General features: G+C 41.7%; 1 protein-coding gene across 6 annotated transcripts in view; it reads left to right on the top strand.

Annotated features, from left to right (window-relative positions):
* Window positions 1-24,757, top strand: part of fbxw7 (F-box and WD repeat domain containing 7) — a 189,930-nt gene that overhangs the window by 128,705 nt on the left and 36,468 nt on the right. For 2 of the 6 annotated variants that reach the window (XM_041208372.1, XM_041208281.1), the window contains exons 1-3: window positions 15,310-15,829; window positions 17,917-17,999; window positions 21,216-21,357. In XM_041208372.1, coding sequence (XP_041064306.1) covers window positions 15,791-15,829; window positions 17,917-17,999; window positions 21,216-21,357 — 264 coding nt within the window. In that variant the 5' untranslated portion in view covers window positions 15,310-15,790. Of the gene's footprint in view, window positions 1-15,308; window positions 15,830-17,916; window positions 18,000-21,212; window positions 21,358-24,757 lie in introns of those variants that run through there. The other 4 variants (XM_041208186.1, XM_041207915.1, XM_041208096.1 and 1 more) reach the window with 3 other exon arrangements.

Genomic DNA, 24,757 nt, shown 5'->3' with positions numbered 1-24,757 from the left:
AGTTAGATGAGAAAACGTGCAAGGAGGCTTGTGTGGAGCATAAACACCGACCTACATAGGCTGAAAGGACAGTTTCAGTGCTGTCAATATTATGACTGGAGTTGCAAATCAGGACTGCTGCCATCCCACATTTACCTAAAGTTAGGCTCCTCCAGGATCCATTGTTCTCTTCATCATGGCAGCAGCACCTACTACTAAGTTCTGGCCACAAGCTCTTAAAGTAGAACTTCCTCCCACTGAGGGCAGAAGCCCCAGCCTCTGCTTGTTTAGACTGCCAGCAGCATGTTATTGCTGTGGCCACCCCCCACCCCTTAAATCCAGTCCAATGTAAAAATCATAGTTTCATTGGATGTGTAGAGAAATTAAAATTACAATGAGATTGAGGCCTATGAAAAAGATATCTTTAACAATACAAATAATAACCAAGCATGCAGTAGAAAATATAAAAGGGTATCAAAATAAAGGTAATCTAAGGGTGTATAAAGAAAGATTTTCAGGCAACAAAAGGGAAATAGCAAACAATTTTATAAACAGGGGTATGGTCAATTAGAGGTAAAGAAGGAAACCTTCTGGAAAATGCAATGGTGGAAATAGTAAATAAATGGCTGAGTTTTTAAAAGAACATGATATTGGGAGTGAAAGGATATAAGAGGAAGAAGTGGAACAAGTAGATAATTATAGATAAAGAGGTAATACATTGGATGTGCACTACGTGGAAATGACCATAAGACATAGGAGCAGAAATTAGGCCAGTCGGCCCATCGAGTCTGCTCCACCATTCAATCATGGCTGATAAGTTTCTCAACCACATTCTCCTGCCTTCTTCCCGTAACCTTTGATCCCCTTACCAATCAAGAACCTATCTATCTTGGTCTTAAATACACTCAATGACCTGGCCTCCACAGCCTTCTGTGGCAATGAATTCCATAGATTCACCACTCTCTGGCTATAGAAGTTTCTCCTCATCTCTGTTCTAAAAGGTCTTCCCTTTACTCTGAGGCTGTGCCCTCGGGTCCTAGTCTCTCCTACTAATGGAAACATCTTCCCCACTCTATCCAAACCTTTCAGTATTCTGTAAGTTTCAATCAGATCCCCCCTCATCCTTCTAAACTCCATCGAGTATAGACCCAGAGTCCTCAAACATTCCTCAAATGTTAAGCCCTTCATTCCTGGGCTCGTTCTCGTGAACCTCCTCTGGACCCTCTCCAGGGCCAGAACATCCTTCCTGAGATATGGGTCCCAAAATTGCTCACAATATTCTAAATGTGGTCTGACGAGAGCTTAACAAAGCCTCAGCAGCACATCCCTGCTTTTATATTCTAGTCCTTTCAAAATAAATGCCAACATTGCATTTGCCTTCCTAACTACCAATTCAACCTGCAAGTTAACCTTAAGAGAATCCTGGACTAGGACTCCCAAGTCCCTTTGCACTCCAGATTTCTGAATTCTCTCCCCATTTAGAAAATAGTCTATGCTTCTATTCTTCCTACCAAAGTGCATGACCTCACACTTACCCACGTTGTATTCCATCTGCCACTTCTTTGCCCATTCTCCTAACCTGTCCAAATCCTTCTGCAGCCTCTCCGCCTCCTCAATACTACCTGTCCCTCCACCTATCTTTGTATCATCTGCATACTTAGCCAGAATGCCCTCAGTTCCTTCATCTAGATCATTAATGTATAAAATGAAAAGTTGTGGTCCCAACACTGACCCCTGCGGAACTCCAATAGTCACCAGCCGCCATCCTGAGAAGGACCCCCTTATCCCCACTCTCTGCCTCCTGCCAGACAGCCAATCTTCTATCCATGTTAGTACCTTGTCTCTAACACCATGGGCTCTTATCTTACTGAGCAGCCTCCTGTGCGGCACCTTGTCAAAGGCCTTCTGGAAGTCCAAGTAGATAACATCCATTGGCTCTCCTTTTTCTAACCTACTCATTACCTCCTCAAAGAATTCTAACAGATTTGTCAGGCATGATCTCCCCTTGATGAAACCATGCTGACTTTGCCCTATTTTACCATGCACTGACATTAGGCATTGACAGCGTCAGTCCCAGAAGTCTGAAGAAATAGTAGAGACATTTGCCACAATCTTTCTAACATTTTTGGATATGGAGGGTTGTCATTGTAATAACTTTGTCCATTAAAGGGATATACTAAATAATATGATATAGGGAAATAAATCTAATGTTAACAACGTATTTGTGCATGTGTTAACAAATTGAGGCTCTTTGAATAAATTAAGGCACATGGTGTTAAATGAGCTGTGCCAGCATGGATAAGGAGTTGGATGAAGAGCAGAAAAGAGTTGTGGCTAATGGATGTTTTTCAGACTAGAGAGGTGTATCCCCAAAGCAACTCCAACCCCTGCCAGATTTGGTGTTTGGTGCCTTGCTATTCTTAATCTATAGAAGGAACACAATGTTAGCATGCAGCTAGAGCAAGTGATTCGGAAGGCAGATGGCATATTGGTCTTTATTGCAAGGAGACTGGAGTAAAAGATCAAGGGAGTCTTGCTACAATTCTTTAGGGCTTTGGTGAGACCAAACCTGGAGTAGTGTATGTGGTTCTAAGGAAGGATATACTTGCCTTGGAGGTGGTACAGTGCAAGATGAAAGAGTTATCTGTAGTGGGAGGCTGAGTAAATTGGGCCTGTACTATCTGAAGTTTAGAAGGATAAAGATATGATCTCATTGAAACATACAAGAGAGACGTTGCTTTTCCAGGCTGGGGAATCTAGAAAACAGGGGCACAGCCTCCGGATTAGGGGCCGATCGTTTACTACTGAGATGAGATGAAATTTCTTCACACACAGAGTTGTGAATTTTTGGAATTCTGTACCCTAAGAGGGTTGTGGATGTTCCATAGTTTATTCAGGGCTGGGATAGGTTGATTTCTGATGTCAGGGAAACGAGAGATATGGGGAGCAGGCAGGTAAGTAGAGTTGAAGCACAAGCCCAGCCATGATCATGTTGAATGGTGTTGTAGGCTTGAGGACTATTATTCTACTCCTGCTATTTATTATGTTCTGTCACAATTTTTAATATTTTCCTGATGACATTTGCCATTGTAACATGCTGTGTTAACATTTCCCATTTATTGTTATTAAGCTGCTCAAATGTAGTTGCACCTTCAGGCCACAAGGGGACTCTGGTGCAAGTTTCTGGAGTGTCTCAATTTTGCTGCCATCTTTTATACAAAAAAGACTTGAATTCATTCATAGATCGTGGGTTATGCCACAGACATTTTATTAGTGTATGTAGAGCAATGATCTGGAATCAGGCATAGGGGACATAATGTCAAGGTCTTCAGGCAAAACAAAAATAAAGACTGAAGAGATTGCAAGTGAAATAAAGAAGGCATAAATTAGTAGATTGGGCAGACAGAAGTGGTTAGCTTGTTGCACAAAATGTGAGGTGATACATTTGGGGGAAGAATAAGAAGAAAAATTTTATATTGAATGGTGAAACTTAAAAAGGAATTAAAGAACTAAGACTAAATGATACATATGCATCCTTAAAAATGGAAGGACAAACTATATCTTATGAGATAAAAGCAAAATACTGCGGATGCTAGAAATCTGAAACAAAAACAAAAATAGCTGGAAAAACTCAGCAGGACTGACAGTATCTGCGGAGAGGAACACAGTTGACGTTTCGAGTTCATATGATTCTTCATCAGAATGAAGGAAATAGAGAAATGAGGTGAAATATAAGCTGGTTGAGGGGGGTGGGACAAGTAGAGCTGGATTGATGGCCAGTGATAGGTGGAGGCAAAGAAGAGATTGCCAAAGATGTCGTAGACTAAAGGACAAAGGGGTGTTGACGGTGGTGATATTATCTAAGGAATGTGCTGATGGGGACATAAAGGGTAGCAAGCAGGACAAGCAAGTGGCAGATGGCCCTGGTGGGGATGGGGGTGGGGGGAAGGGATCAAAATGGGCTAAAAGGTGGAGATAAAACTAGATTGAAATAAATTAAAAATAGGTGGGTAAAGAAAAATATATATTTTTTTAAATTATAAATTATTGGAAAAAGGGGTATTGGAAAAGGGGTGGGGATGGAGGAGAGAGCTCATGATCTGAAGTTGTTGAACTCAGTATTAAGTACGGAAGGCTGTAAAGTGTCTAGTCGAAAGATGAGGTGCTGTTCCTCCGGTTTGCGTTGAGCTTCATTGGAACATTGCAGCAGGCCAAGGATGGACATGTGGGCATGAGAGCAGGGTGGTGTGTTGAAATAGCAAGTGACAGGGAGGTCTGGGTCATGCTTGTGGACAGACTGAAGGTGTTCTGCAAAGCGGTCACCCAGTCTGCGTTTGGTCTCTCCAATGTAGAGGAGACAGCATTGGGAGCAGCAAATGCAGTAGACTAAATTGAGGGAAGTGCAAGTGAAGTGCTGCCTCACTTGAAAGTAGTGTATCTTATGAGATCTTGGTTTCTATAACAAAAGCCATTGATTGTACAAGGTAATAATGCAAAGTCTATGCAAATCTTTGGTTAGGTTGTAGTTGGATTCTTGTGTCCAGTATTGGGTACCCTGAAAGGTGAATGTATTTAGTTACTAGGAGGGACTAGAAAAGCTGTCTCTCTTTCTGAATCATGAAGGGTTAAAAAGCTCTAATACAGGTTTTCAAAATGTTAAAGGTTTGATATGGTGAGGATAGGGTAACTATTTTCTTAAGCTCATCCATCAGTAACTAAGGGCCTTTAGGGAACATTAGTTTTCTTTGCAGAAAGGATTAGTAGGAATGCAATGACTAATCCAAATCCATGCTGGAAATGAAATCCATAATAAATTTCACAAAAGAATTGCATACAACAACAACTTGCATTTATACATGACCTTTAACATAATAAAACACCCTAAGGTGCTTTACAGAAGTATTATCAAACAAAAATTTGACACAGAGATGATAGTAGGCCACATGACCAAAAGCCTGGTCAAACAATTAAGTTTTAAGGAGCATCTTAAAAGAGGAATAAGAGGCAGAGTGGCAGAGAGACTTAAGGGAGGGAGTTCCAGAGTTTAAGGCCTTGGCAGCTGAAGGCGTGATAACAGTGGTGAAGCAATTAAAATAGGAAGGCTCAAGCAACCAGAGTTGATGGTATAGGGCTTTCTCGAGATTGTTGGGCTGAAGGAGATTACAGAGAAAAGGAGAGGCAAAGCCATGGAAGCTTAAAATGAGGTGCCGCTTAACTGGAAGCCATTGTAACTCAGCAAGCACAGAGGAAATGGGCGAGCAGGTCATGATGCGAGTTAACAGAGCTTTGAATTATCTCAGGTTGCGGAGGTTAGAACTAGGGAGACCAGCCAGGAATGCTTTGGAATAGTCACTCCTGGAGTTAAAAAAAATGCATGGATAGGTGTTTCAAAAGCAGATAAGTCGATTCACAAATCAGGAGATGTTATGGAGGTGGAAATGAACAGTCTTAGTGATGGTGCGAATATTTGATGGGAAACTCATCTTGGGGTCAGATGTCACACCAAAAGTCTGGTTCAGCCTCAGATGGTTGCCAGGGAGAGGGATAGAGTCAGTGACAAAGGAAAGAAAGACTTTTATATCACGTGGCGTTGAGGTGCTTTCTGTGGTACTTCATAAAATTAGGATATTGTACTCATGAAATGTTACTTGTATAACACCAAGAATAGACATGGACCTGACTATGAAAGGTATCTTGATCCCTCGACCTCTCCAGTGTTTGACATGATTGACCATCCCATCCTCCTCTAATGCCTGCTTTGTGGGGCTGCTGTTACACAGTTCCATTCCTACCTATCCAACTGTAGTCATTGCATCTCCAGCAATGATTTCTCTTCTCTTCCCTTCCCTTCCCTATCCATTTATCTCAAAAATTGACACACTGATCTATTCTTGCCCCCTCCTCTTCCTCATCCCCATGCAGTCCCTTGACAATAACATACAGGAATGACTAAAAGCTACTGGACAGGTACCAAAAAAGACTAATTGGTTATTGGTCTTTTAGCTCAAGAGAACTGGAATAGGAAGGGGTTGGGAGTTATATTATAGCTCGACAGAGCTCTGTTGTAATGGACATCTGGAACTCTCTTCCCCCAAAAAGGCTGTTCAGGCTAGGTCAATTGGAAACTTCAAAACTGAGATTGATAGTTTTGTTAGCAAAGGGTATTAAGGGTTACGTGACCAAACTGGGTGGATGGAGTTATGATACAGATCAACCATGATAAAATTGAATCATGGCCATTCAGGCTTGAGCCTGTTCCTATTCACTGGTATGGGATCGGCGTCCACATGTATGCCGGTGATGTCTAACTCTACATCTCCACCACACCCCTTGACCCTTCAACTGTCTGCAAGGTGTGTGACTGCTTTTTGAAATTCACACCTGAACAAGTCACAGCTCCTCCAACTGAACATTGGGAAGATTGCCACCTTTAGCTTCCATCACTATCACCGTTGCCATCTCACCCAACTCATCCCCCTGTAGGAAGCTCATCTGGAGTATGAGGAGAAATTATTTCTTGGAATTTAGAAGATTAAGGGATGATTTGATCAAAGTTTTCAAGATATCAAGGGGAAAAGATAGAGTAAATATTTCTGCAAGCTGGGGAGTCTAGGACTGGGGAGGGGTCATGGTCTAAAAATTAGAGCTGGACCTTTTCAGAGTGAAATTAAGAATTGGTTCTACATACAAAGGATGATAGAAGTATAGAATTCTCTTCCAGTTCAGTTGTTAAATTTAAATCTGAGATTCACAGGTGTTGAGGGGGCAAAAGCAGATAAAAGGAGTTAAATCACAGACCAGCTGTAATTTCATTGAATGGTGGAACAAGCTCAAGGGGTGAAATGACCTACTCCTGTTCCTGTAGTCCTAACCTTGGTCGTCTTTTGGTTGTGAGCTTAGTTTCCAATCCCATATTCTTCCAGCACAAGATAGAACATTTTGACCCAGAGTTTCATCCCCAGCTCAGGTGCGCAGAGATGGGTGATTTCCCGGCTGTGCAAACTGACCTTTAAAAATGTCCACCCGTAGGTTGGATTTTCCTCTGGGATTGTGGGCTGAAATAGGAGTTGGGGCTGGCACCTCAGAATTGAAGAGGATTCAGAGGTGGGCTTAGTGCGGGTCGGGATCTCGAGCGCATGTAAAAAGTGCCCCCTCGGAGTTGTCAGTCCTAGTGAATGCAACATGTCCGGAACCTTGGAGGAGATGTTGTGGAGTGGTCAGGTGAGTGTCAAAGCTGGAAATGTTGCCCAACTGTCAGATAATCCTAGAACAGATAGCCCTTCATGGGCTTCCCTGTGGGAGAACTGCCATTGATGCTTCCTAATGAAAAATGTGCTCAACTAAACCATTGATTGGATTCCCAAGACAACCATGGAGAAGGTATTGTCTTGTCACCACAACTTAATGCAGATAATATGCAGTGATTTAGTAAACTGGCTAGACTCAGTGGATGAATGAAAATGATTGCAATGCTTATTATCCCATGCACTTGCCCTATTGCCACTTGTCTCTCTGGATATGCCTGCATTGTGGACCCTTGATCAGGTCCTTCACATTTGCACAGTGTAGTGGCATAACAGCCTGAATAGGACAGAGTGAGCCAGTGGGGGTTTCAGTTGCCCTTGAGCACAGCATGTCACCTTGGAGTGGTAGCTGCAACATACACAGTACCAAGCATATGTGGACCCTTTCTCTCAACCACACACTTAGGAGTATTTATAGATGAGATGAAGTACATGGTTAGTGCATGTAGGCACACAAAAGTGAATTATAGCAATGTATTTTGAGTTGCTCATGACCCTTCTCGCCATACATTTTCATTAATTAATTTATTAATTCATTGAATGTTGCACAGATCAGGCGCATCTCAAGGGATGGGACCAGCTGCCCCACATTTTTCTGACCGGGACTTGGGCATCCTGGTAGAGGAGGCGCAAAGGTGAAGGGGCATCATTTATCCAGCTAACCATTGAAAACTGCCTGCCATGAGGAGAAAGGTGTGGGTGCAGATTGCAGCAGCAGTGAATACCACCTGCGACCACAAAAGATCCTGGATTCCGTGCTGCAAAAGGTGCAGTGACCTGCTGCGTTCTGGCAGGATGAGTAGCTTGGCTCATAGACACAGAGATCCAAGGGATGGGTCACATGCAGCAGATAAGATGCAAGACATAGTGCATACACAATGCTCTGCTTCTGCATTAAGGATTGTAAGCAGCTCATTTAACTGCACGCAAAACAGGTGTGAATAGGCAGTATGATGCACAGACATATTGAAGAGCATTATCTCTCCATGCCCTATATATGAGGGTGGCATAAATTCATTTTGTGTTTGCAGAACAAAAGGGCAGAGAACGTGAGAGAGATGGCCCAGACTCGGTGGGAGAACCTACCTGAGGCCCTTGCGCTCCATGGAGCAAATGGTCCTGGAGGTTGTCAGGATGCCGGAGTTGCTGGCTGTTTTTGATTATGAATCTCCAGTAGCAAGTCACAAAGGAGGTATTGATTTCCTCAGCATATGGTGGTAATGGTGGAGGTCATGCTGTCACTTCAATGAGCACAATGGGATGTTGGCATGAGAGGAGTGCAACGATGGTGTTAAGTCATGCAGGCAGCGTGAGCATGGTTAAGGCAGTGACATGCATCAGAGCGTGCTTAAGGTCTATAAATATCTCATTTTATGTCTTGCACAGGTTGGCTGTGCCCCCGGGTCCATATCATCCTTCAAGAATCAGAACAGGAGGAGATGTCCAAGGAGGCAGTGTCACATCGTACTAATCCGCACTCTGCCAACTCAGATACAGGCACTTCGGATAGATGTTGCATGTGTTTAAGAGTCTGATGTAGCATGCATTTTGAGTCAGTGGCACAGAGTGAAAGTTATCACAGCAGAGTGCAGGAGGAGGTGTCAGAGACATCAGTGCACAGTCCCCCTCGGAGGAGGAGGGTGAAAAGTTATGACATTGCTCTAGTGGGCAGGATTGTGGAGCCTTGGGACACAGTACTTGTCTAATCAGCAACAGATGTGAAGAAATCTGGTGGAATTCCTTCAAGCATTACGAGTTCCTGGACAGCAAATGGAGGAGTCCATCACCATCATGAGCTCCACATTGTCCCAGGGGCTCAGCCACATGAGCTCCAACCATGAGAGATTGGCCAGTCTCATGGAAAGACACATGCAGCAACATTTGAATTGGATCAAGAGTGGCGTCTCAGCCAGTAAAGGGTGTTAGCATCCCTCAAAAACCTGGATCAGTCCACTTTGAGTATGAGTGCTGACATCCATGGAATACCTGAAGAGCTGCATACTCTTAACAGGGCGATCGCACTGTTGCTGGATTGGATGACAGCTGTGCACCAGCAGCCAACCCCACCTGAAGGCCAACCATGTGGAGATAACTGAGGAGGGTGGAGGTGTCGAGAATTCCTCACCACCCTCATTCTCCGTCACCTCCCAGCCCCTCCACCAGAGCCCTCATCTGCTGCACATGTGCCAGGGACAACAGCTATCCATGCAGAGATGCAGGGCCCCCACTCTCTTCATTGCCATTTAGACAGATAAGTGAGCAGCCTGCCTCCACTTCCTATGAGGCAACACAGTTGGGGGGATGCTGTTTGTAGGAATGTGCATGAGCACAGGATGCCATCTCACCAGACCATTAATGGGTTCACTGTGGTTCATGCAGTCACATTGTATCATAGCACATTTGAATACTTGTTCAAATATGTCTTTTCACTTCCACATGACTCTGTGTGTGAATGTACAATAGAGAGCTCAAAAGGAATGATAAAAATATGTTAGCTTCTTACCAGTAATAATGAGGGCAGCATGCTAAGTTGCATCTCGATGTTGCTTCACCAGGAGCAATGATCAATGATGTGGCCTGGTTGATGAGGCATATGAGAACTTCTTCCTTCTCTGTATCACAGAATCCAGAGGTCAAAGGCTCATGCACTAAGATGCTCCTTGTATCTTCCAGTTTCCTTCTAAGCATTACTGTAAGGGAGGCTTAATGATCCAACTCCACAACCCAATGCTGGTCAGCAAATGTATCTGAAGCATGAGTGCAGATTGCTATACATTTATCTGCACTGCAGGGTTGTACTTTGGCCTTGGTGTGGGCAGCGCAGTTCAGTAGGTCATGTATTGTCCGGTTAACATAAGTCATGTGCTGTTGCCACCACAGTGGCTGCATTGTCATTTCCGGTGTCACAGGATGTGGTTTGCAGAGGTATATTAAAGCCAGGACTGATTTGGTTGGCACCCAGTCCTTAACTAGGACCATTGGCCAGAATGGATGCAGCAGAAGCTATTTCAATAATCTGTCACGGCAGAGTTGTCTAATCATCATGCGCAAGGTGCCATAATCTGCATGTGTGATGCAATGTACACTCATGTCAACATGTATAAGGTTTAACAGCTTCAGTAGTGTCATTATCTACATTGTGGGCATGGCTTGATGATGGTCCATTTGGCAGCATGGGTGCATCATTCATGGTCAATGGCATTCATGTGAGGACACCAGGATGAAAGGGACTTATTACCATATGTGTTTGAAAGATGCTTACGACCATGCTTAGAATGGAGAAGGTAGCTGCAGTTTGAATGTGACAGAATCTAACTCCTTGACATTGCTTCACTACCTTGTAAGGGATGGGCAGTCCCTTGAGATGCTGTGGCTTCAAGGTACAAAGATCTTTATGTGGAGATATGCCACCAGGGAATGTCTGAAGACATTTGTTATTTTGGAAAAGTTCATGAAAATCTATTCTGAACGAGGACCCATCTGACAAGGACCCCCCTCTTGCTGGGAATCAGCCCCAGATGCATGTCCTTGCCTCCCTGCTGCTCTGCCATTAGCGGGTTCATCATCATCATCTGTTTCGGAATGGCCTAATTGTACGTGGGCTACCTCCTCCTCCTCTTCCTCTACAGAGGTTGAGGCTCGACCCATGGCCTCATTGTCACCAAGCTGGAAGCTGCTCTGCTGCGCAATGTTGTGCAGCATACAACAACTATCCTTGAAACCCATGCTGGGGCATATTGGAGAGGTCCACATGAGCAATTGAGGCATTGGAATCTCATTTTTAAAATGCCAATGGCCAGCTCGATGGTGTTCCTGGTGACGACATGGCTGCTGTTGTAATTTCGCTCTGCCTCTGTGAAAGGATAAAGGGGGTCATTAGCCATGGTCTCAGGGGTAGCCCTTGTCCCCTAGGAAATGTCCCTGGACCTGTGTGGGTAGATGAAATAGACTGGGACGTTGCAAAGTCCTTCGTACAAAGGAACCATGGCAGCTGCCTGAGGATCTTGCACATAGTTGAAGAAACACCTTATTATGGTCACAAATCACATTGGTGGAATGGAATGACTTGCAGTTCAAGAAGGTGTCCACATGCTGAGTTGGGGTCTTTATTGCAACATAAGTGCAGTCAATGATGCCCTGTACCTGAGGGAAGCCTGCAACTTGGGCAAAGGCTGTGTCTTCCTAATGATCTTCAGCCCTTCCTCTGGACTCCAGCTGCTTACTATGACTGGCTTCTACTGCCTCTCTGTGAGACAGTGCCATGCCCATTCTTAATGCTACCTTAGATGAAGCACTATGTACACTTCCAAAGCACTAATTTCTTACTTACACCTGGGTGCAAGAGTCAGTGGGGGCAATGAAAAATTGCCCTGGCAGACCAGCAGCCCCCAACCTCCCTTGGGTCACAAGAGGACAGTGAGAGTTAAGTTCCTGGCACTTCTGGGGCACTAAATGAAAACTTCAGTATAACTTTACAGGGGTACCTCATCCTTCCAAGGGATTACCCTGGCTCTCCAAAGCTAACGCACAAACAGATCACCTCCAACCTGGTCTGCTCTGCGTACTTCAGGATTCACTCAGCTGGCATGCAAAAATCGCAAGTCAGTGGAGGCATCTGGTGATTTAAATGGCCAGCTGCCTCTGTGAATTACGCACAGGCAAATCCTGGCCCAACTCCAGTCCCGCTCCTGCAAAGATGGAAAATGCTGAGTTCGGGGGAAAATTTCTGCCACTTCCAGCCCCTCCGCCGTGGCGAAAATCTGGGCCTTTGTTTTCTTTAATCTCTGCAATACTACCAGCCTCTACCATCATAGATGCAGTCTCAACTCTGGACTCGACTGTCCCAATAGTCTTCACCCTGTCCTCCCTTCCTCCACCTGATAAACTCTAACTTGTGCAAAACTGTCACATGCATCCAGTTCCATACTGGCCCTCTTTCCCCTTTCCCCTCTGCCCCCTCTAATCACTAACCAGTATTGTCTCTCCATCCCACAATGTGGTGAATTCAAAGTTCTTATCTTTATCTATAAATTACTTCATTGTCATTTCACTCCTCTTATGATCGGGATGGGAGGAGTGTGCAGTTTGACTAGCCCCACTACTCCACAGGTTGCACCATTAATTTAAAAGTTTGATTCACTAACCGAAATGATCAATTCTTTGCCATTATCCAGAATAAAAGAGACTTTAACCAGGCTTCTTTCAATAAACAGCAAAATTATTGGTTTATTATAAAACTAGTCTTGTCAAATAGGCAAAGCTTATTAACATACAGTATGAAATATGAAAGTATACCAATTACTCTTTTGAGATACCTTAAGTCTGTCTCTCTCACGCACACACACAAACACACCCTCCAACAAAAAAAAATTAAGGAATTCTGACAAAAATTAAAAGTCAGTGGTTCAAGGGAAAAGGAAGGATGATGTCTTTGAAATGGCATCCGGGTTATGTGGCTGGGGTCTCAGCATTGATCTGCAAACCAATCGATGACCTTGCACTGCTTTTCAGGTGGACTCAATGAACACCCGCAGGTACTCAATTCCAGCATGTAGAGCAATTTAGAAGCAGCTTATATTCACTACTGGGTGGTGGGCTGGCTCAGCACTGCAAAAAGGCTGCTGTCTTCCTTCAAAAGCAGTTGATGGTCTTCCTTCTCAAACCAAAACCAACTTATAATTGCAGTTCCAGGCATGTTTTATTTCCAGAGCTATGAACTACCATGTGACCCCTTTAGTACACAGTCCACCAGGGTGTCTCTTCCAAGAACAGCAGAGTCTTGCATTAACCCTTTATGAAACAATGTCTAGTGAAACACAAATTCTTCCAGAATGTTCTTAGTTCTTGAAGATGAACCATTTTCTGTGACTAAGGTGTTCATCACAGCACCCCCCGCCATGTCTGCAGCATTCTCCAGTCCAAATTGCACCCCTCCCAATCATGCTCCTCTAACTCTGACCTTTTGTGCATTTCAACCTCCATTGGCAGCAGAGCCACTCTAGGCCTCTCCCTAACAATGTTTTTTTTTAAAGATTTGTTTCCAACTAAAACTTTGCTTAATCTCCTTCCTAACTCAGGTTCTGTTCTTCTTGCACCTGTCTGTGAAGTGCCTTGGGATTCTTTACAGCTAAAGGTGCTATTGTGAATTATAATTAGAGATTTATCATGAACACTTGAGTGTTTTGCACGTCAGTTAATGTGTTGCTTCATTTCTGCCCTTTTTGCATTCTAATGCGTCAGCTGTTATTACAGGAACTTTGGGAAACCATTTTTTAAAATTCAAAACCACCAGATATTTCAGCTGACAAGTCAACACATCTTATTCAAGCCATCATTCTCGCTCCCCTGTTCCTTACACCCTCTTTCCCTCTGCTCCACTCCCCCTGCAAGCCCCTTACTTATCTCCCTGATTGACTCTTCCCTCATCTGAAGGTACTGGATCTTGCTTGAGTATGGTTACATGGCAGCCACAAAAATACTCAAATAGCCATTCCTCATGGGTACCAGACTGTTCACAGCCTCGGTGTTCTATTTGACCCCGAGGTGAGCTTCCAATCACATGTCTGCACCATCAATAATACTGCCTATTTCCACCTCTATAACACCACCAGATTTTGCCCCTCTAACTCATTTGCTGCTGAAACACTCATTTTTGCCTTAAAACCTACCGCGTTGTCTAAGCTTTTGGTCGTCATCTTATGTGGCTTGATATCAAATTTTGCTTTATAACACTTCAAGAAGTGCCTTGGAAAATTTTATCACTTGAAAAGTGCCATATAAATACAAGTTGTTGCAGAAGCCTATATCCAAAGTAGTCACCATTCATTCCATAATGGATATCATAGCCAACCCCTATGCCATCCCATTGATCTGATGCATTCCTCAACATAGGACACTGGTAATTGTGATACAGAGAAAAAATTGGAAGGCAAATTGATGAGTTATTGGCCTGAAACAGTAGCAGGACCAGCAACCCCTTTCTGTCATGGTTTATACCTGGTTGTGAAGGTTAGAATGTGGGCAGTTTAAAAGACCCTTTCTCACAAAAGCATAACATTTTGTATTATTTTAGACAAAGAATAGAAATCTTAAAATGTTTTTTAAAAACTGCAAGTCTCACTGTGGTAATATTCTTGCTGTTAACATTTTGCACTAATGTATGTAAAGGGTTAATGTCATCATTGTGTAATTGTAGGTCAAGCTTTCTGTTCTACCAGCTAAATAAAGTTGGTCCCTGAACCTCTCCTGTGCAAATGTTTGCATTGACTTTTACACAACAGACTATTTAGAAAATGAAGTGTGCTTTCGATTGCCACTTTGAAAATGCTTTAAGAAGCCTATTCATTGAAGGAAGGCAGAGAGAAATTGGGTGTGAAATTGATTTTGAACTGTTGAGGTTCAAGTAGACACCTGTTTTGTAAAGGTTCCTGCCTGGTCGTGGAGCTTTCAGCCTGCCATCTCAAATCCTGGCACTGTTGATTAGGAATTGCACACCAGAAGGTTAACGACAATGGGTTGTGGACGCTTCAAAGAGCCAGCGTGACCTCTGCATGCTTGGCATTCCTCTCTGCTGTGTAAAGGTTGGGAGTTGACTCCCAGGGGTTCCAAGAGCGCGCTTGAAGCAAAACTAACTCCAAAGTAGGTGGCCGACCTCTGCCACTTAAACTCAGAGATTGCCATGGCAATGGGAGGAGATCATTGGCAGATGGGGAGCCCTGAGTTCTCTCCCACATACCACCTGCATCACGTTTACTGTGAAGACAGGCAGGTGAAATTATATAAACAGGGCAAAAAGGCGGGGGCGAGACCCGATTTACATGCCCTTTGATATATAGACCGCAAAATAAATCATGGAGGGGAGAAATGCTCTTTTCAAAAAAAAATACGTAATTTAATGTAATCCGGTGAACAGTAGAGAAATAATTCTCGGATGGTACAGATCTTATTAGTAATTCCACACATTCCACTTGCCCGCAGAATGCAGGCAGGCAAATTGATGGGGAGGCGGGGTGGTGGGTGAGCTGAATTCAATCATGAAACCGGCTGTATTCCTCCTTCCGTTTCGCTCCCCCTCTGCTTACAGGCTCCCTGGGGCTTTGTTCATCTAATTGACGTGCAACTCACATTGTCGGTAGCTGGACTCTGCCATTTCTTTTTTTCCCCCCAGGCAGGGGGTGGAGTGCAGTGCAATTTGATCCATCTGCCAGACACCAGAATCTGTTCATTGGTGAACAGATTCTTTAAGGCAAGCTTTTCTGTCTCTGCTCCCCCTTCTTTTTGTGTTTTTTTTCTCTTGACGCCCCAGTGCAGCTTTCTGTCTGAGAATTGGTTTGCCGGCGAGCTGCATTTGCTTTATAGACGGTGGTTTTCTCAATTGTCGTGTACGTTTTCCCATTCTTTGACGTGCCTGAGCATGTCCATGTTGGGGACATCGCTTGGTCTACCTGGAGGAACACACTATCAGCAATCGTCAGGCGAACACACAAGGATTTGAACCAACAGTAAAGATGGGTTTCTACGGCACTTTAAAAATGATCTTTTTTAAAGTAAGTGCACAAAAATGTGGAGCGCATCAAGTAAACGCAACTAGATTATGGCTTCTTTCATCTCCATTTTGTAAATTACTGGTAATAGCGCATCGCTAAACATTAAGGCTAATTAATTAGCGGAAAGTAGAGAGAGAATCTTTACTTTCAGAATGCAAAATATTTAGTAATTGTGACTTTTATTATAACTAGTAGCAAAACCATTAAAAATTCAGTTTTAAATCATGCTACCTGTTACCCAACAGCTGCGTCTAATTCATTTTAAAAGGGAGTATAGAGTATTGCCGGTTGATTTCTTAAAATGAGTTAAATTTATTCTAGTGTATAATAAATGCCATCATCATTTGCTGTTTTTGATGTTGCCACAATAGATTTTTATTTTGAAGTACTGATCTGACGTGGCCGTGGTTAAAATTAACGTTAGAAAGATTTATGAAAATGTTTGTTTTCTTGGTAACTAAGGTTAAATGTTGCGGCCGTGGTTTATGTCGTGTGTGCTTAAATAGTTGATCGACCTATGACTTTACAGCAGCTCATAAAAAATTGTCGCAGCTTCTCAAATAACTGGTAATATTCACATCATATGGTGATAGTGAAATCACAGTGACTATTGCTGTTCTCGCGAATGTGTCATGGTTTATCTGCGTTATGTAACATCACTGTGTAGCACTAGTAATAAACTCACAATTAGGTTTTATCTTGTGCATGAAGAATGTATTGGTTCCAGTGACACGTACGTATATCTCCTATGGCTTCACTCTGGTTGCAAAAAGCGGCAAGCATTACAAGCTATGAAAAAATCTCTATTTGGAACACATTGGACTTATGAATGAACACTTTTTTTTGCTGCCGTCTGTTTCACATTTCTAGGTTGTGACAATATAACCATATATACCAATGTAATTCAATATAAAAAACCCCAAATGGTCATTTTTTTTCTGTTACAGTTAGTGGTAGAATATTCCTAATCCAATTAATGAAGGTTAAATACAAATAAATGCACTTCTTTAAAAAAAAAGCCAAATGGCCAGGGTATTTTAGTTTATTGGCAATAAATAATGACTTTGCGGTTGGCATCTTTTGAAATGGTTAAATGACTCATACCTTTGCTGAAAATTTTAGTGACTACTGTCTTTATGTCACACAGATTGGATGAGATCAGGTGTAAACATGCAACGATTGAATAAACTGATTTGTAAAATCATCCATAGAACTGTATTTTAATCTCTAAGTCACTAAGAGCAAGAATAATTTGACTGATTTTGTAAATTTTTGGAAGGCTGAAGATCTAAACAATGAGTTAAATCCATGTTAAATGCTTCACTCTATTTAACAAGCTGCAGTACCTGACGCCTAATGACGAGGAAAAAAATAATGAACCTTCTGGCTTCCTTGAGCATTTTTATTTTAAAAAGTTGTCATTCTGTGGCTGTTTGTGGAAGCGAGATGTGCACCACAATAATATTTCCCACATTGGGAATCTGAAATTTTTCCCAGAACAATATGCATTGCAATAACTACAAATTTAAAACTCTTTGAATTTCCCTTAGATATGTAAAAAAAATAGCCTATAGAATCCAAGTAAAGCAAAAATCTTATGTATTTTTCTTATTTTTCTCTCTCTGTCTGTCTCCCTCTCTCTCTCTCCCCCCCCCTCCACACACACACACACAAACCATTCATTTTTGTTGGTTAGTTATTGCCTGTCCCAGTGTTTTAAATGATGATCTTTATTTGTAATTTGGAAGATCTAAAATGCTGTAATGTTGAAATGGGACTGAATCTAGTACATCATAGAACATGTATGTGTTTTAGTCACAATGGGCATTAAAATACCTTCTTATGAATTCAGTATCCAGGACACTAAGATAGCTGTGAAATACTTAATCCTTAATGAAGACTGTTTGCTTAATATGCAATTATTGCTTCTTATGAAACCAGCTAGCATAATACCATCTATCTTTATTTACTACTGTGAGAATTTAGCTACAATGGCTATTAGTTACATATGTAGAGCATAGTTTGGGTAACTGAATCAATGATCAGTGTTTTAGATTTTTTAAAAAAATAACTTTTTTCTCTTACAGATGAAGAGAAAATTGGACCCTGGCCCTGAGGTCCGGTCTTTCTCTTCAGGGAAGAAACCTTGCAAAGGTTCAGAGTACAAAAGGTAAATAATACTTCATATACATTAGTTATTTTAGGTCACAAGAAGGTTTTGCATCCTACTACATATGTTTCAATGCTTCCTGTTTAGGAAGTGAGCTGAACTTGGTCGCTAATGGCAGACTTGAAATTGAAAAAGAAATTCATGGAGTATGTATGCAACCTAATTATTTGTTAACCTATTATTCCCTCAGTCTTGCATGTTGTCCATGTTTCTTGCAGGCAAATAAAGAGGGCTGAGATGTGATAGTTTCTTGGCATAAAATGCAAAGTATAAAAATCATACTAATTTTTGCCCAATTATAATTTGGCAGTGTGGGCCACAGGGTAGAATCCTTCATGTATGTTAACAAGCAACTACCACTGACATGGTAACAGATCTTCTTAACCCATAGACACAAGGCATACCCTCAAGAGAGATGGTTTTCATGACTTGCTTTCTCAGATCCATATTAACACTTTCCTTATTGGCAAATAAAATCGTTTGCTAATGTGTTAACATTTTAGTCTATCATGTTCTCAGCTGCCATGCTTTTAAAGATAAAATGCTTCACCGTAAAGCATTGATTAAGCACTCAGTATATGGCAAATGCACAGCACAAAATAGACGGTTAGAATCTTCATGACTTTTCTTCTGATTTTTGTGTTTCTTGCCAGTTTGTAAAACTGGGTTTTCCTTATTTAAAAAAATGTTCTTTTATTTGATAAGCACAAAGCTTGGGATTCTTGTACAGTGACAAATTCCGTGATCATGGGGTCTGACAAAACTCTATTTCTGTTTTAATAGAACTGTTACTAAATTATACTGCAACTCTGAAGTCTTAAGCTGAGATTTAATACAAAATTGAGAGAATAGGAATTTTGAAATCTGCTTCAGGAATACTCGTCATTTGCTTCATTTTTAAAATTTATTTTAAAATTTAGCTGATCTGTCTTTCATACAAAGGATCATGTTAACATCTAATTATGGTCTGAAAGTTACAACTTCTGTGCTCATTTGTATTGGTGCTGGCTCAAGGAAACCATATTGACTACTGTAATGTTGAAAAGTAGATATTTCAAAAGGATGGCTAATAGGTTAACTATTACTTGAACTGACTCATGCTTGTCCTTTGGTGTACTGCAGCATAACCTTTAAATTCATGTTGCTGAAAATGTGGTGTGCCTCCACAAGCAACAAACTCTCCTCCACCCCATCATCCCTCCGTCCCTCCCCATCTCTTCTAATATATTGGGTTATTAAAACCTGGATTATTAAGGCAATTCAGTGTAAAAACAGTGCAGGCTTTCAGCACAATTCTCCCTGACCGGCTGGCTGTGATGGCTATTTTCTTGTCAAACTGTTTCACTGCTGCTCCCTGCACCAATTGGAATTATGGAGATCACGGTTGAATAAGCACACTACTAAAATCGTTTGAATGTGTAAGACACTTGACCCTGCAGAGAAGACTCTTTGGTATTACTGAAGACTTTGGCATTCTGATTTCAAGTGGGGTGGTCTTGCACGTGGGAGGCAACAATACACTCCAGGCCTGTTTCTTGGAAGGAAAATAATTATTCAGCATTCTGTTATTTTGAAAACTGATTATGCATTTTTGTTAATTTATAGAGTTTCTTGCTTCTGATATCTTTATCAAAATAACTACAGTGATATGTTCCAGCAAGACAAAGGCTGCTTACATTTTTTTTAGAAGACGAGTTAATCACTTAGTCCTTTTTTCTATCTGGTACATTTTTAGTGATGAGACTTTGTGTTCACATGACTGTTGCTGTTGATATGCTGAAGTATGGTAACTGGAGGGTTATCAGTTCACCTATTCAATAGGATAATGTTGAATTAGTTGTCAAAAATCTGATTTTCAGATTTTGCATTTTTGTTCAAAGGATATTTATTTTGATATTTTTCTCAACTGCCACCACTCCCCTGCGCCCTCACCAAAAACGTATCCTTTTCACCATGGACAATATGAGGGCAGATAATTGATTTGATTACAGCCTTGATGAGTGCAGCTCTGAATAGGTACCAGCAGCACAGAAGGGAAGCCTGAAAACACAATTTCTTTATATTTTTCTCTCCCTATGGCTTCTATTTAGTAGTTCCTCATATTTGTGCAACTGAGATTGAAATTCAGTGGCATTATGGTTTGAACCTCCATGCTAACAATCTTTGGTGCTATATTTTGATCCCGTGCAGTGTGCTACAAACTGAGCAGCCTTTTTCTTAACGCTTGTAATATCATATATCAGCATGCCTATTTGGTTCCATGATGATACTCACCTTTGAGCTAGAAGGTCATATGTTGGATTTGAGCAAATAAGTTAGGTTAATGCAACAATGCAGAGCAAAGAGAGCACTCCACTGTCAGAGGTGCCCTTGTTTGGAGAGGAATTTAAACTGTGATTCACCTTCAGCTTCAGGTGAACATAAAATAGCCTTTGATACAATTTAAAGAAAAAGAGGGGAGTTTGTTAATGTCCTGGTTCTTCAATCTCCAACAGATTAACTGTTAATTCCCCACTTTATGGGATATTGCTGTATGCAAATTGGCTATTGCATTTGCCTCCAAAAAGTTATTTGTTGACCGTGGCGAGCTTTCTGACATCCCGGGGGTACGAAAGTTTGAACATAAATGTAAGTCTTCCCTTCTTCCCTCCCTCCCCATCATTTTACGAGTAAGTTTATCTTTTAGTTTCTGTTAAAGTAGCTCTAACTAAAAAGGTATTCTTTTAATTGTCTTCTAAAAACTTTCCTGCACTTGATTTGCTGTTTTCCTAAGTGCAAAAACTGTCTTTTTTGACACTTCCAATACTTTTTCTGGCCACCCTCCCTTCATCCATTCCCTATAAAGGTGAAGCCATCCAAAATTCAACTGCTCATTTTATAATTTGCCCCAAGTCCACTTCACCCATCATCCCTGTGCTTGTTGATCTGCATTGGCTCCCAATCCACCTACACCTTGATTTAAAAAAAAAATTCTCATTCTTGTGTTTCAATCCCCTTATGGCCTTGCCCCCTCCTATCCCTGTCACCTCTGAAGTGCAGTGGGACATTTTACAATGTAAAATATACTGTATAAATGTAAGTTGTTTGTCTGCTTGAGCAAAATTCATCTTATCCTGGATAGTCTTCGGATGCTTATCTGTGAATGCTAGTAATTTATGAAATTAATTTTCATGTTTTAAACCAAGGTTTGCTTTCATGATCTCCTTTTTTCAGCAGCACCACAGGGCTGGTTCCATGCTCAGCAACACCTACCACCTTTGGCGACCTGAGAGCTGCAAATGGGCAAGGGCAACAGCGGCGCCGGATCACAACTGTCCAGCCCCCTCCAGAACTCCAAGATTGGTTGAAGACTTTCCAGGTTAGGATGTACTAAAGTAACAGGATATTTATCATGAAAAATTATTATAGTCAAAAAATATCATGCTGCGAAAGAGAAACCTGGACCTACGCTGGGCTGTTCCTCTGTTGACTGTGTTAGTTCATACATATCACTGCGGCTTTTAAGGAAAGATAAAGCATGTAGATTCTGCAGCATAATACTACTTTCAGATCTTGGAGAATAAAGTATTTACCCTTATTTGTGGAAATATTTTTCTGCTCAATATTTGTGAATTGGTCCTCTGCTCTTGAATCTGTGCCTATATTTTGAAGACTATAGGGAGCTTTATTTGCAATTTGATTTTTAAAAATTTATTCCCTGCCTTTGCTGAGACTAATAACTTCAAGATGACATTAGAGATAAAGCAGTGTACTCTATATCTGTTGTTTCTGATGCGGAGCCAGACTTATAGCAATCACAACACAAATGACTCCCTAATGACACCGGATAAGATTCAATACATACATAGTATCCTGTATAGCACGTCCTCATTTCCTGCCTTTTATGAAACTGCTCCTGTGAAGAGTAACATACATATACATGTCAGTAAATTTCTGTCTGTTGCAGTCAAATAGCAAATGTGGAATTAGTTGATTTCCTACATTGAATTTGTATGAAGTGCTGCAAAACCCTCTAACATATGATGTTTGCCTCTGATTTGCTACTTGACCAAAATCTGGTGTATTTTATTTAAAAGAGAGACTTCAAGCAAGCGTTCAATATAATTTCTGTTATCAACCAGACATAAGCAGGTTAAGCTACTGTGTTCATATGGGAGCGGGGTTAAGTGTGTAAGACTTTTATCAACCTAAACCTTTATCAATTCATCAGTCTAGTAAATGTATTTTTCAGCACTGCTATAAATTGCCATCATTTAAGCTTAATGCTGCTGGGGCTCTTTGAGTCTCCAATTGGCAAATGAATAGTGTGATGCAGTATTGAGCTATGCTGATGAAGAAGCTCACTCTACTAACCTCTTGTCTGGATGATGTAAACAGACCAGGAAGTGCTCATATATACTGATGATGCCTAGCTCTATCCCTCTGCCAGCTCACTCAACCTTATGATTATTTAACACCATTACAGGAAATACTCAGCCAGTCAGGCAGCATCTATGGAGAAAGAAACAGTTAATGGTTCAGGCTGGTGACCTGATGAAAAGCCATTCAGTAAAATCATGACTGAACTTTTGTATCAGCTTCACTTTCAGGCCCTATCCCTAAATCCCTTGACCCCTTAGGTGCCCAAAAATTTATCAATCTCAGTCTTGAATATACTCTTGAGTATCCAGAGCCCTCTAAGGTAGAGAATCCTAGATTCACAAGCCTCTGCGTGAATAAATTTCTCTCCATTTCAGTCTGAAATGGCCAAGCTGTTACCCTAAGATTATGACCCTTAGTTCTAGATTGCCCAGCCAGGGGAAACAATCTTCTCATCCTGTAAGGCCCTCTAAAAAATCTTATGTTTGAATGAGGTCATTCTTCTGAACTCCGGAGAATTATAGGCCCATTCTACTCAATCTCTCTTCATAGATAGCCCTTCCCAGGAATCAGTCTAGTGAACAATTATACCACCCGCTCTGAATCAAGTTTATCCTCCTTTAGACAAGGACATTAAAACTACATTGTATTCCAGGTGTGGTCTCACCAATGCCCCATATGATTGCAGCAAGACCTCCTTACTCTTGTACTCCAACCCCTCATAATAAAGACTGTGTAACATACCATTTGCCTTCCTAATTGCTTACTGCATCTCTGATAACTTTCTTTGATATATCCACAAGGACACCCAAATCCCTCTGAAGCCCAGCATTTATTAGTCTCGTTTTTTTGTAAAATCTGCTTTTACATTCTTCCTGCCAAAGTGGATCATTTACTTCATCTGCCACCTTCTTACCCAGAATTGCTTAGCCTGTCTTTATCTCCTCTATATCCCTTTGTAGCACCTCATGTAGGTCGTTCAAAGATGTCACTAAGCAAATGGGGTCTCCCAAAGCTTGGACTACTCCTCTCGTCTCCTCCCACTGCCAAATACTTTAGATTCTATCTTAGTGCTACCAGATTCCAGGGCTGCCTCCACTGGTTGAATTGAACCTAACAATCCAATTCCAGATTGAAATGCTTGCCAAAGTTCTCTTATTGAACGATAGCTTAACTCTGAATGATCAGGGCCATTTTTTACTTAATGATTAGTTTCTGGTTCTGAAGAGATTTGATTCATCATAACAGGGTAATATATTGTGCATTCATGGTTTAACTCCCAACATCAAAGCAGGAGTTCCTCAGGGCAGTGTCCTAGGCCCAACCGATCTTCAGCTGTTTTCTCAGTTGACTTACTTCCATCAATAAGATCCTAAGCGGGGATGTTCCATTTGCAATTTCTCAGATAATGAAGCAGGCCGTGCCCACATACAGCAAGACCTGGACACCATCCAGTTTGGGCTGATATGTGGCAAGTAACATTTGTGTCGCACAAGTGCCAGAGAATGACTATCTCCAACAATAGAGTGTCTAATCACCTCCCCTTGAGAGTCAATGGCATTACCATCATCAAGTACCCCACCATAAACATCCTGGAGGCACCATTGACCAAAACCTTAACTGAACCAGCTGCATAAATTCTGTGGCTTCAAAAGCAAGTCAGAGGCTGGATAATGTGCAGTTAGTGGCTTACTTCCTAACTCCCCAAAGCCTCTCCACCACCAACAAGGCACAAATCAGGAGTGAGATGGAATACTCTCCTTTACCTAGAGGAATGCAACTCTAAACAGCACACCACAAGAAACTCAATACCATCTAGACAAAACAATCTGATTGATTGGCATTCACACCCGCCACCACTGCTGTACCATGGCTGCAGTGTGTACCATATGCATTGCAAACTGCAGCATCTCACCCATGGCTTCCATGCCAGCACCTTCTAAACCTGTGACCTTTGCCACCTGGAAGGACAAGGGCAACAGACACATGGAAATACCACCAGCTGTAAGTTCCCCCACTATCCTGATTTGGAACTATATTGCTGTTCCTTCATCGTTGTTGCATTTGTCTCCCTAACAGCACTGAGTAACTTTACCACATGGATTGCAGCAATTCAACAAGCAGGCTTACCATCACCTTCTTGGGGGCAACTAGAATGGACAATAAATGCTGCTGTTACCAGCCATGCCCACATTCTGTGAATGAATGTTTTAAAAATATTGACAATTGATAAGCATTGTATCAGCAATGTGATGAAGAGCGGCAGAGATCTCAGGTTAGAATTTCTGCATGGGGTTCTCCCATGGAGTCGGCAAACAAAGTAAAAAGCTATTTATGACATTTCTCCAGGGTTTCTAGCACAGTTGTGGTGCACAATCTAGAATTCTATCCCCAGATGT

The sequence above is a fragment of the Carcharodon carcharias genome, chromosome 1 (assembly GCF_017639515.1).
Source record: "Carcharodon carcharias isolate sCarCar2 chromosome 1, sCarCar2.pri, whole genome shotgun sequence".
Lineage (NCBI taxonomy): Eukaryota > Metazoa > Chordata > Chondrichthyes > Lamniformes > Lamnidae > Carcharodon > Carcharodon carcharias.
Note: the sequence above shows the minus strand (reverse complement) of the source record. Positions and strands in the feature narration are given on the sequence as shown.